The sequence below is a fragment of the Gadus chalcogrammus genome, chromosome 9, assembly GCF_026213295.1.
Source record: "Gadus chalcogrammus isolate NIFS_2021 chromosome 9, NIFS_Gcha_1.0, whole genome shotgun sequence".
NCBI lineage: Eukaryota > Metazoa > Chordata > Actinopteri > Gadiformes > Gadidae > Gadus > Gadus chalcogrammus.
Window position 1 is genome coordinate 5,404,758 of NC_079420.1, and position 14,146 is coordinate 5,418,903.

At 43.9% G+C, this 14,146-nt stretch overlaps 1 protein-coding gene across 1 annotated transcript; it reads right to left on the reverse strand.

The window, feature by feature from the left end:
• Positions 1 to 2,050: 2,050 nt before the first annotated feature.
• On the reverse strand, positions 2,051 to 7,663 carry LOC130388689 (transmembrane protein 168-like). Its single transcript, XM_056598155.1, has 4 exons — positions 6,512 to 7,663; positions 6,068 to 6,210; positions 4,068 to 4,345; positions 2,051 to 3,363 (listed from the first exon to the last, which is right to left on the reverse strand). The coding sequence occupies exons 1-4, from the start codon at positions 7,589 to 7,591 to the stop codon at positions 2,813 to 2,815; spliced, it is 2,052 nt and encodes a 683-aa protein (XP_056454130.1). The 5' UTR covers positions 7,592 to 7,663; the 3' UTR covers positions 2,051 to 2,812.
• Positions 7,664 to 14,146: the final 6,483 nt, after the last annotated feature.

Genomic DNA, 14,146 nt, shown 5'->3' on the forward strand with positions numbered 1-14,146 from the left:
ATGTTGGGTTTCGTTTTTGTCGAAGGACGGAGCTATCTGATGGGACGCGCCGTGTCATTTGTGCATGTCGGGAAATTCCCCAAACCCATTTCATCATCTTTGGCAAAGTGTAATTTGTGAAGTTATATCGTGTCCTAAAGTAACTTAGGAGTACCGAAAGCTTTGGTCTGACGACATCCTTCAGGTTGGCTACAGCAAGAACGTGGAGTCAATGTTTGTCCCAAAACGTTATAACACACACGCATTAGGTTTCATAGGACACAAGCCCTGCTCTCCAGAATTGATAACGAAAAACTCTCTCAGATGCGCTCACGAGACGGCCGTGTATGATGTTACCATAAGTTATTCTTGACTATTGAAAGTGTCTTCCCAAGGAGACAGCTCTCCCCTGGCCTCTTCCCATTTGCAACACTAAGAGCTCGTTGATATTTGGTCGGTGGCAAGATTATATGAAAAAGGAGGCATAAAAGCACCGTTACAGCTAATTATTAGAAAATGCTTCAGTAAAAAGACTTCAATCACCACAAAGGTATTGACACGTTGAAGAACAGAGGGAGGTTAGAAAACAATTTGTTTAGATTTTTTTGTATAACTTTCGTTTTATTCAAAAACGGGTCAGGACTTGGTCAGAAACGAAAACGAAAGAAAGCGTGTGCAGATGGCGTGCTCCCTGCGTTGTTTAGGCAGAACCGATTTTCCGGTATGGTTCGGACGGGCAGTATGACTCACACATGCGGATTTATTAGTTCTTACTGCAGTCAGGCCAGAGGCTTGACACGCAAACGGCTTCTCCGGTGCTGCAGCTAGATAGTAGGCTACTCATTCAAACCTGCGCCACCAAGTTGAATTAATTAGTTAGGGTGGCCTGACCTGAGCCAAAGGCAAGCTCCACCACAGTTTGTGTTGGTTGTTTTTTTGTTGCAGACAAGTGTCGGATGTAGAAACAAATAGCCTATGATCTAAATAATTTTCCATCATGTAGGCTATTTCTTTTTTCTTTGATATGCCTCAAATCGGAATCGGGCCTGCTCAATCTGCAATGTGAATTGCCTTGGATAGTGGTTCTAATGCAGATGGAGGAGACAACTAATGAGACACATGACATGTAACATACTTTCTAAAAATGGAACCATTAGCACACCTTGTTCTGCAATGTCAAAATACTTTGTAAAGCATTGTTGTAATGCAAGCGGACCAATGTCAACACTGGAAGACAAATGCAACCACAAAAAAAACCCAAATAAGATCACTTTTTTTCTCGCCAGTACAGTGATAATACAGGTGATATCAGCAGATAAATTCGTATTTGCTTGCGAAAGACCAGAGGGAATGCAGTAGTTATTAAATGTGTAAAACCTATCCTGTTAACCATGCACCACCTGCGGTCATCCAAAGCTTGGAGCTCATTCTTAAGCCATACGTGATACAGGAGCCATCTTTTAACAATGAGCTGTTTTTCATTTGGATTCTTCGGTTGTGTTAAAACAAACTCATTATTAGGGTGAACGGACAGGGACTATTGGCATAATCCTTGTCAAAGCAAAATGTAAGATTACAAGAAGGTATGCCCTGACATTAGGCCTAGGCCTAAAAACACGAGTGGAACTAGGCATCGCTTGAATGTGTACAGTTGCATTAATCAGTCTGGTTAATCCCATGATTAGATTTAGAAGTCTAAAAAAGGAACCTAATAACTTGATGTCAACTGGTTTTAAATTGGAAAAATTTGATAAAATGGATAAATCGTGTACACAAAACAAAGCCCTGGTCCCGTCTCCTTGGCGATCAGACAAGCTTAAGCTTTTCTTTTTTTTTTTCACTTGGTTAGTTACAAGTGACTGTCCTAGATGGAGATACAAATATGAAATGCTGCTGTACCTTATTTTATAATGTTTTCAATAAAATAAAGGATAAATTGCCTGTGGTGCCTGGACTGAAAAAGTAAGTAGGCCTATTTAGCCTACTGCTTTTATGCCACATGGTGGCAGTTTATCCCACTGTATTAGGGGCCGATTGGATAAATAATTGCAGAGATTTTCAAATCAGTTTTTTATTGCATTGCGGTCTCAATTTAGTAAATGTCATTTTGAATATGCATGCAAGCCAATTACAAATAACACCCTTTAAAAAAAAAAAAAGACACTCATGTGAATATAAGTCTTAGAACTGCGTCTAGCGCCAATCTCAATTCGCGAATCCCCTTCTTAAATTAACAACCAAACGTTCTGTACTCCAAGTAATAAAGCATACTCATTCATTCTGTTTGAGTTTTCTTTACAAACACTATAATCTCCCTGACTCGGAAGATCCATGCCTTTAACCGAGTGCAGGGGGCTAGGACCATAGACATAGCAATGCATAGACGGAGCATTGGCTGCTGGGACGCAAGAAATACGGCCGCCATCTTGGAGTGGTCAACCGGGAGCAGCAACAGCAGCAGAAACAGGATGCCGGGCTGTTGTTCAGCGTATTCCTGCTCAAATCGGCGGACCATCCACAATAGGAATCGGGGGATTACTTTTCACAAGTAAGATTTGACATTACCGTACTATTGCTATAATTGGTATTGAATAATAAAACACGCCAAACCATGTGGCCTTTATCATAGCTACACGTATGACAAAAAACCGCATGAAAATCAGTGGTATTCAGTGAGGTATGATTAATTAAATGCGCTGACAGTTCATTGCTCCAGCCAAACGGATTACACTGAGTGGAGCGGATGACCACTCCAAGATGGCGGCCCCGCGTCTCGTCGGCGCCAGTAGGCGGTAGCATTCGATGCTCCGTCTATCATATAAGATGTCTATGGCTAGGACCTGACCAGCTTGAAGCCCTGGCCCGTGTCTAGGATAGCGGGCGGGAACCATTTCAGCTTGAGCCTCCTTAGGTATCGTTGGAAGAAGCCGCCGCCCCAAAACAAGTTCAGGTCTGCGTCAGGTGACTCTTGGGTTCTTGACCAGTTGCATCTGGGGAAGTAGGTCTGCCAGTGTCTGTTAATGTCACCCCCAGTAGGCAGTTGCAGCGAGTAGTCGCCCCAGTGGGGGGACAGGCCGTAGACGGCCGACACGCGGCGGCCCGGCTCCGACCAGCGAATGTCGGCGCCGGGGTTGGAGTTGAACTCCACCCAGCGGTGGGTGAAGTCCCCGAGCTGGCCGGCGTCCTGCACCTCTGGGTCGGAGGCGGGCGAGAGCGTGGCGCCCTGCACCGCCACATAGAGGCCGGAGTCCTCGACACGGCCCACCTCCTTGGTCCAGGGAAGGGCGTTTTCCACGTCAAGAACCAGGATGAGACGGGAGCAGGCCCCGGCGTTCTTCTCCCGCCACCACTTGACGATCTGGTCCAGCTGCAGGGTGTCACCGCCTGGTGGATGTGACACAGGATGAGACAACGGCACGTTACGGTCTAATGAACCTCGACCTAAATACAACTACACAACAAGTGAGTGTAAGAGCTAAGGTACAAAACATGTATGGTCATTTCAAACGCCATTGATAATAAATAATGGATATCGTTGATACTAATGTAAAATAGTTGTGAATAGCCGAGCTCTGGCACGTAGGCTATACACAAATGCTCATACAACTGGTAAAATCAGCTGAATAAGTCGATGGCCCGATTTTTTTTTCAAAATGTATATTGATAATCAAAGCCATTTATCAAACATTTGGTGCTTAATGTTGCAGTTGAACTATCATATTTGGTTCATAGATCATTATAAAGGGAAATTTGGGAAAAGTTTACTTTTTCTTGGTCGGTAGTAGTAAGATAAAGCCATCACATTTAGGGAACCACTTTGGACCTGTAAGTTTGATGGCATTTGCTATGGTGACAGTTTATAGTCTAAAATGATTATGTGCAAAAATAACCATTTGAGTAATCAACTATGAAAATAAACGTTACTAGTTGCAGCGCTGCAATCATTTCACCAAACCACCATGATTTGGAAAAATCTTTCGGCAATTAACTTTGGAATTTAAGGAACGCAAATAAGCAAACAATATACTTTATAGATCCACCAGCACCACAGGGCGCCTCCAATGCGTGTGGGCTTCAGTCCTGCTCACCTGCCAGAGCCCACACTCCGGTGCGGTGCGTGTGTCCGCTGTAGTACACCACGTAGGTGTCGTAGCGCCGGCCGTCGGCCGCCGTCCGCTGCTCCAGGAACCTGTGCAGCTTGGCCTGCATGGCCTCCAGGCTCAGCCCGCTGGTGGAGTAGTCGCAGCCGAAGTTCTTGATCATGTGGTGGGCGAAGAAGAATTGTATCTTGTTGAACATTTCCGTGGAGCGCTGGTTGAGCTGCTGCACCTGGTCCGGGGGCAGCAGCATGGGCTGGCCGTCGAGGCTGGATGGGGAGGGGGACGGCAGGGGGGGGGGGGAGACGGTGAGCTGAGGGAGGAGGCTGAGTTGAACTCATCAGTTCAGTCCATTGTTACAGGATATCAATGAAATGTTGTTGGAGCAAAACACAGAAAGGCATAAAGTTTTAGTTGTACACCCATGTATACATCATTAAAATCTCCATGAATCAGTCACCCATTAATTTACACATAACTCCCCATAAATACCGCATAGACTCCCCTCAAATACCCCACAGTCTCCCCATAATTACCCCATAAAGTGCTTAGTGCAATAAATAGATACATCTGGGGCCGTATTCACAAAGCATTTTATCTTACCGCTAGGAGTGCTCCTAACTCGTGCTAAAACATTTTACGTAGGAGATTTTTCTTAAAAGTTATTCACAAAGCCGCTGAGACCTACTCTTACTAAGGATAAATCACAAAGAGTGAACTAAGAGTGACGCGCCGTTGCTATGGATTACGTCAATTCTCGTGCACGAATTTAGAAACGGTCATTCGGTGATTGGTTGTTCAGACGAGCCCACTGAATCACCGAAAAACAAGGAAATAGCCTAGGCTAGAAATGAATTCCTATTAAGTAGTTATAGTGCAGTTAGCAGAATACACGCATGATGACAATTTTGTGCAGACCACGATAATGACGTTGTAGCCTGCACGTTCAAGAGAGAGAGAAAGCAAACAATAAAAATACGTAAAATCTAAAAGAAAATAAATGTTAGAGTCACTGTCACCCAGCAAGTAGTCTCGCAAAGCCAGACCAAACTACAGCAAGTGACACCCAACTGGTACATCTCAAAAAGCTGCCTCAGACCGCTCACCATTAAAATGCGCGAATCATGGGTAGCTGAAGATCCAGGCCACTTTGCAACAACGTCCAGTAGGCTATGTTAACATTTGCATCAAAAACAACCTGCGTGTTGATGGAATGCACTTTCTTCCTATTGACGAACACGTCTTTTGATGGCGCAATTATTTGTATTTTTTATAAGTTATATATATTTTTTTATAACTTATAATTTTTATAACATTTTATTTCGGGACTAATCGGATTATTCCTGTTAGTCGGGGATGTTATTGCATCGCGCATTAACTCCACATAAATTGAATACCCTAACATTTCGTCTCGCAGGCATTTTAAGATTCTTTGTGAATAGGTCTTACTGAGTTAGGAGTCCTCTTGAGGACTTTTAAGCTCTCCTAGACTTAGGTGCTACTTTTAGTCCTAAAATACTTTGTGAATTGCTCTTAGTGAAAAAAGTTAGGAGTCCTAAATTTAAGAGTGACACGCCCATTATTTTTAGGAGTTACTCCTAAATTCGCCAGTTAGGACCTACTTTTAGCCCTAAGATCCTTTGTGAATACGGCCCCTGATGGGGGTAGGGTTGTTGGAGTGTTTTGCAGCAATGCTCATGGCTGCTCAGTTGGATTTGGGCAGCCATGAGCTCTTGCGTTCTCGCATGATGCACCCCAAAATGTATATTCATAGTGTGAATCTCCAGAACACAAAATAATCATATTAAGTTAAGATATTTAAGCAAATCAATATAGCACCAGTATGTTGGAAATAGCTAAAGAAGAATGAGATGATGTAAAATCTTCTATGAACCAATCCTTCAACTGCTTTTTCCTATACTGTTCATAGATGAAGTCATTGGCTGGCTTTCTAAAAGGTGTAGGACAGCTTATGTGTGGGCACCGACTACCTAGAGTAATTAGTGGGGATGACCACAGCGTAGCCCACGCAGGTTCCCCTCAGACTGTTGCCCAACTCGTGGAATAGCCCGTGGAAGAGGGACTCCAAGAGCAGCACCAGCAGGGACACACTGATGGAGAGGCTGCAGACCGACTGGGGAGAAAGACGGGGAGTCACTTTCAAGTCAGGGCAACTTCAGGCTAAAACCAAATGTGCAAAAAGGGCCCCTATTTTACCGCCAAATGTGAGATATCAGATGTATTGACTAAGGACCTTGTGGACTGTATCAACTGGTTGATTGGAGCCACCCATCCCACATCCGGCTGACACTCCAATTTCTGATGTCCCCAACGTTTTAAAATGTAGTCGCTTTAAATGACTCAGTGACTAACCTCACAACTGGTTGTAAAATGGGGGCAAAATGCATTATATTCTATGCAATAATTCAGCCTACCATCCATGCCAGAACTGCCATCATGAAGGTGGACAGCAGCGTCAATTCAACGAAGAATTGTGAGATGAGGCAGAAGTGTCGCACGCCTTTGGATGCCATGACCTTGTCTAGACTGTTGAACCCTGAGACCAAGCACACTCTCTGGCAGTCGCTGATTTTGGTGTGAAAGCCCCATAAGGTAATAAAGAACACCAGGTGGATGATGCCCCAGAAGAGCATGCAGACCACGAAGGCTGGAATCATCAGGTACAACTGGCCCCCGTCCGACAGCTTAGACGCGGCCAGAACGAGGAACGTCACCTCAACCACCAGCAGTAGGGGAAGGAGGGACAGCCGTCGCCAGCCTCCAGCCGCCAGGAACGGCTGCCAGCGCTCGTTCACAGACGAGACGCTGGAGAAATGGTCTAGCAGAGGGTCGCACATGAGTTGGCTCAAGAAACACGCCAAGGCAAACTGGTTGGTGGACACGTCCAGGCCCTTGATGAACAGGAAGAAGGCGAAGCCGACTAGGTTGGGAAATGTGAGGACAGCTTTCACCCGAAGAACGACCATCAGTACCGCCAACGCACCGACAAACACCGCCACACTCGGAGAGCTGCTGACCACAAATGACACGATGCCAAAGCCGACCAGTTCCATCCGCTCCGCCGTGGTGAGGAAAGCCGGACGGTACTTTGCGCTTCCGCATATCCGCTCCAGCAGAGCCCAGAGAGTTCTGAGAACCATACTAGTCAAGAGCAAGTAGTTGGTGGTCTGCTCCTTCACGCTGTGGTCGAGGGCAGGACTACCCACGAAGCACAGGAGACCCAACAGAGACCCCCGCCACGGGTGGATCAGACATTGGCTGACTTTCTCCATGTGGAAGTAACAGTGGAGTACAATCGCTAATCCAAGGACAACGAGGGCCAAAAAAAAGATGATGAGCATGTTGGCCTCTTGGCTGATTTCCCATCGTGAATATATCCCGAGGAAGATCGCCACCAGCAGACTCACGCGGGACAGATAGTCCAGGGCCCGCATGGAGGAGCAGATGGTCGCCTCTCCACGGACCTCCTGCAGCCGGGCCATGGCTGCGCGCATGGCAGTGGCTGGCACCGTAGCGTATAAAGCGGCAGATGCCCTCTCCGTGCACACGACCTAGGAGAAACGCCGGCTCACTGTGGCATTTCAAAGTAATTCTCTCGATTCTCACTAGGTTATGTGAGCAACCATGGCCAGCCTTATGGAGTTAGATCTGAAAGCTCATTGGTTAGCAGGAGTAACCTAACTCGAATGTTGGGTTTTTGACGGAGCTATCGGATGTGATGCGCTGTGTCATTCGTGAATGACGGGTAATGCCCCAAACCCGTTTCAACATCTTTGGCAACATGTCATTTGTGAAGTAATATCGCGCCCTAAAGTAACTTAGGAGTGCCGATAGTTTTGGTCAGACGACATTCTTCAGGTTGGCTACAGCAAGAACGTGGAGTCAAGTTATGCTTGTCCCAAAAGGTTATAACACACGTGCATTAGGTTTCATGGGACACAAGCCCTGCTCTCCAGAATTGATCACGAAAAACTCTCTCAGATGTGCTTACGAGACGGTCATGTATGATGGCAAGATTATAAGGGGTGAAAAAAGAGGCATAAAAGCACCGTTACAGCTAATTATTAGAAAATGCTGCAGTAAAAAGACTTCAATCACCACAAAGGTATTGACCTGTAGGGAGGTTTGTAGAAAACCATTTTAGATTTTTGTATATCTTCGTTTTCGTTTTTGTCAAAAACCGGTCAGGGCTTTGTAAGAAACGAAAACGAAAATACTTTCTAAAAATGGAACCATAAGCACACCTTGTTCTGCAATGTCAAAATACTTTGTAAAGCATTGTTGTAATGCAAGCGGACCAATATCAACACTGGAAGCCAAATGCAACCACTTATCACAAAATAAGATCACTTTTTTTCTCGTCAGTACAGTGAAAATACAGGTGATATCAGCAGAGAAATTCGTATTTGGTGGCTAAAGACCAGAGGGAATGCAGTAGTAGTTATTAAATGCGGAAAACCTATCCTGTTAACCAACAATATATTTATAAACATAAATACTCCTCAGAAGATTGGTTATTTTATAATGAACACAGTCATGTTTACGACATGGAGAAGATCAGCCTGATAGTACCCTTGTAGATATTAAAAGTGAAGTGCTATCAGCATATTCAAAATTCAACAATCACTCTTATTTAACACACACAACTTCAGCCACTCGTTGCCTGTTAAAGGGAACACAGTAGGCCTTCCATTAGCGGTACACGACACAACGTTTTTTTTATATAAAAGATTAAACTTTGTTGGCTATTGCTAACATAAATTTGCCCGTACTACTGGTAACAGGTCAATTGGGACTCTTTACAAAATAAATTCACTTTAAAGTTTGTTCCAAATCAAATAAAATTGTGTGTTGGATTCCCAAGAGGTATAGCCTACACATCGGGTATTAAATAAGCAAAAGCTGTGGAGGTGTGCTTTGGGAGAAGGTATGAACTGTTAGACTAGTATCTTTACAAGGAGTATGGCGTCACAAGGCCATCGAATGACTTTAGTCCAAAAGCAAGTTTGTTACTAGTTCTTTGGTGATACTACAGTAGCCTACAAAATATTTATCTTGCATGTGCGCAAACATAAAACCAAAACAATAAGATAAGTGAACACACTAAAACCCCAATAAGTAGCATCCATTCTGTTTAGGTTTTCTTTACAAACGCTCTGATCTCCCTGACTCTGAAGATCCATGCCTTTAACCGAGTGCAGGGGGCTAGGACCTGACCAGCTTGAAGCCCTGGCCCGTGTCTAGGATAGCGGGCGGGAACCAGTTTAGCTTGAGCCTCCGCAGGTACCGTTGGAAGACGCCGCAGCCCCAAAACACGTCCAGGCCGCAGGCCCACAGCGCCAGCCGGACCACGGGGTAGGTGACTCTGGGGAAGGGCGAGAGCGGGTATTACACTTTGTCATGCACCACCTGCGGTCAACCAAAGCTTGGAGCTCATTCTTAAGCCATACGTGATACAGGAGCCATCTTTTAACAATGAGCTGTTTTTCATTTGGATTCTTCGGTCGTGTTAAAACAAACTCATTATTACGGTGAACGGACAGGGACTATTGGCATAATCCTTGTCAAAGCAAAATGTAAGATTATAAGAAGGTATGCCCTGACATTGCACCTAGCTTTAAAAACACAAGTGGAACTATAGGCATCGCTTGAATGTGTACAGTTGGATTAAATGGGCAGTCTGGTTAATCCCATGATTAGATTTAGAAGTCTAAAAAAGGAACGTAATAACTTGATGTCAACTGGTTTTAAATTGGAAGATTAGCAAATAGGCAAATATGAATAAAGAAGCAGCACTAACGTAGGCATTTGATTGGAACTTTGATTCAATGTATGCGTGGTTCAATTGCAAATTTGTCAGAATAAAAAGAAAAAACATTGTTTTCCAAAGATTTAAAAAGATAGGCCGTTCTACAGCACGTTTCGCCATTGAGTTATCCGTTGTGAGCTAGTAGGGGAGAGCCGGGTCTGTTGAAACACTTTTCAGTTAAACGTATTTTTCAAAGATGACGTTACGTATACAAATAATTTCAACATGTGATCAACAACTCCCATGTGTGTTCTCTTAGTTACAAGTGTAATTTAATACATATGTTGGATGATCGAGCTATTTTTTAACTTTGAACGTAAGTTGACATCTGTTTCAAACGCCCCGCCTAGTCGGGACGAATGAAACAGCATATTATAAAAATAAACTAGTTATTTACCTTACTCTTGTTTTTATGCAACATACCGGACAACATAGTAGTGTACTCGTCAATGCTAAAATTTCACATAATTCCGCATAATTTAAATAGGTTAAAATATATTTTTGGCCCGTGCGTAATTGTGCGTAATTGTCAAGATGCACATTTCGATTAAAACTCGCCTTTCTTCTTTTGGACTACAAAATTTGCATTAAATTTGTTTATTTCCCTGTCCTAAGTCATGTTTAGGGATACTCAGTTGAACATCCTTTTATTTATTTTAAACAAAAACGTCCACGTCAACCGGATAACATGACTCCTGTTGCGTTGGAAACAAGTGTTTCAATCGTCCCGACAGCGACTACTGAAACTTAAACCTTTTTTACCTCTAAACTTCAAAACTCTGACATTGCACACTTTAGCACAGGTTTAAGTACGAATTCATCTGTTGTATAGTCATATTGCTGGCTTCTCACCGCCGCAGGGAGGAGGAGAGCCTGGGGGTCTACGCTGCTGACGTCCAGCTCTTGACTCGACGCGGCTACCCGGAATTCTCCGCGGCTACACGAGAGGCCCTGGCGCTCCACGCCTTCCTGCGGGGACTGCAGCCGGAGTGTCTGGGGCAGCATGTCCGCCGCACCGAGCCCCAGACCCTCGATGCAGCTCTGGACCAGGCCGAACGGGCTGAAGAAGTGGAGCTCTGCCGCCGTCGCGGTGGTGCATCCGTGGACGCGGCTGGGGCAGCCCTCCCCCCGGCACAAAGAACGTGGGGGTCAAGTCCCGGCAGCGGAAGGGCCGGATCCGGATGGCCACCCTTCCCGCCACCGAGACGGCTGAGGCTTCCCGTGCGCAGTTTCGGCAGCTGGGGCTGGTCGAGGACTGCGGGTGGACGGGGCAGCGTGCCACTCATCCTCGGCCAGACATCGGAGGGCGGCGGAGGATGGGGTGCCCGAACGGCGCTCCAGAGGCCCCCTACAGCGGTACCTGGTGGGGGCCCCGATGGAGGTGGTCCCCGACCACACCCCCAGGACCTCTACAGACTATTGGAGACGGGCGTCCAAACCCGAGGGGAAGGCTGCACCGCAACGGGGCCGCTACTGGCCGGGGCCAAGGCGGCGGCGCCGGCCCCCTGAACACTCGGGACTGTGCATTGGGTGTTGGGGTCGTCTGACCCCTAATGTGGGGTCTGTGTGGCGACTCCTACCCCCCGGGGAGTCTGGGTATTCATGTTGTTTGGGGAAAAGGGGTTTTATTGCCTTTGGATAACTTGTTTCTGTTATTAGGTTAAGTGGGGTTAACGGGTTTGGGGTCTTTATTGTTTGTGTGTTTATTGAGTGTAGTGTTGCCGCCACCGTTACCGAGATGTGCATGTCCGTTGGTTGGTTGTGCGGTGCACTGTGTGTTGTGTGTGTGTTTAAATAAAGGCAGCTCTCGGGGTCGTGCGGTGTATCGAGGCACGAGAGTTGCGTCACCGTTTAAACCTGGGCTCCCGTCTCGTCCTTCCCGCACTGCTCACCACAATATTTAAAAGATAATCTCCCCAGAAAGTAGGCTACTATAAAATAACAAGTTCGGCGCTTTTATTTAATTTTTAGTCGACCCTGGCTTGCATCTTCCTTTGAGTTCGTCTGGAGGTGCAAGAGGGGCTCTTGCCCCACCGGTGTATTGGACTGGAAACATTGAAATGCGCATGCTCAGAGTGTTTCTCTGTTGAAGTGAACGGAGATAATCTTTCTTTCTGGTGGGGCTAGCCCAATGTGTCCATGGTGTGGACTTGGAACTGTTAAATGCGTTTCGCATTTCGCATTCCTGTTTTAAAATATCAGCGTGTAAGCTATAAAATAGGCTATATAGGAACATTTAAAAAGTATAACAAAGATGGAGGCCTATTCAAAATATTGGCATACTATTATTTTAAAATGAAAGAGGGGTTTTGTTTTACATAATTCGTTTTTTGTATAAGTCGCTGATGGAGGAAACCCATCGCAACGGAAATCCCGGTCGGATCCATCTGATTATGTGTGTGTGTGTATGTGTGTGTGCGTGTGTGTGTTTCTATTCTATTCTATACAGTGTTACCCTTTACGTTTCATTTGATAAAAACGACAGTGTTACCCCTAATTTTTTTTCCCATGATGACTGATGAAAAACAACAGTGGACCAGGCCGAACGGGCTGTGTGTTTTTTTTTTTATATAAGGAGTAACAACAGTGTTACCCCTTATATTTTATTTGACAAGGACAATTATCTATTTTTTTTCAAACATGTTTTTTTTTTCATAACGACCAATAAAATACGACAGTGTTACCCCTTATGTTTTTCTTTCATGACGACCAATAAAAAACGACAGTGTTACCCCTTATGTTATTTCATGACGACCGATAAAAAAAAACAGGGTTACCCCTTACGTTTTTTTTCATGACGACCAATAAAAAACGACAGTGTTGTCCCTTATGTTTTTTTCATGAAGACCAATAAAAAACAACTGTGTCACCTCTTATGTTTTTTTTCCTGACAACGAAAGAAAAATGACAGTGTCACCCCTCATGTTTCATTTGATAAAAACGACAGTGTTACCCTTTACGTTTCATTTGATAAGAACGACAGTGTTACCCCTTATGTTTTTTTCCCATGATGACTGATGAAAAACAACAGTGTTACCCCTTATATTTTATTTGACAAGGACAATTATTTATTTTTTTTCAAACATTTTTTTTCTCCCTTATATTTTATATATATATATATTTTTGACAAAGACAACAGTGTTACCCCTTATGTTTTTTTTCATGACCAATAAAAAACAACAGTGTTACCCCTTATGTTTTTCTTTCATGACGACCGATAAAAAACAACAGTGTTACCCCTTATGTTTTTCTTTCATGACGACCAATAAAAAACGCCAGTGTTACCCCTTATGTTTTTTTCATGACGACCGATAAAAAACAACAGTGTTACCCCTTATGTTTTTTTTTATGAAGACCGATAAAAAACGACAGTGTTGTCCCTTATGTTTTTTTTCATGACGACCAATAAAAAACAACATTGTTACCCCCAATGTTTTTTTTCATGACGACCAAAGAAAAACGACAGTGTCACCCCTCATGTTTCATTTGATAAAAACGACAGTGTTACCCTTTACGTTTTATTTGATTAAAACGACACTGTTACCCCTTATTGTTTTTTTCATGACGACCGATAAAAAACAACAGTGTTACCCCTTTTGTTTTTTTTTATGACGACCGATAAAAAACGACAGTGTTGTCCCTTTTGTTTTTTTTCATGACGACCAATAAAAAACAACATTGTTACCCCCAATGTTTTTTTTCATGATGACCAATAAAAAACAACAGTGTTACCCCTTATGTTTTTCTTTCATGACGACCGATAAAAAACAACAGTGTTACCCCTTATGTTTTTCTTTCATGACGACCAATAAAAAACGCCAGTGATACCCCTTATGTTTTTTTCATGACGACCGATAAAAAACAACAGTGTTACCCCTTATGTTTTTTTTTATGACGACCGATAAAAAACGACAGTGTTGTCCCTTATGTTTTTTTTCATGACGACCAATAAAAAACAACATTGTTACCCCCAATGTTTTTTTTCATGACGACCAAAGAAAAACGACAGTGTCACCCCTCATGTTTCATTTGATAAAAACGACAGTGTTACCCTTTACGTTTTATTTGATTAAAACGACACTGTTACCCCTTATTTATTTTTCCCATGATGACTGATGAAAAACAACAGTGTTACCACTTATACTTATTTGACAAGGATTTTTTTTTTTTTTCCAATGTTTTTTTTTTCATGACGACCAATAAAAAACGAAAGTTGTAGGCCTACCCCTGTCAACGTTTT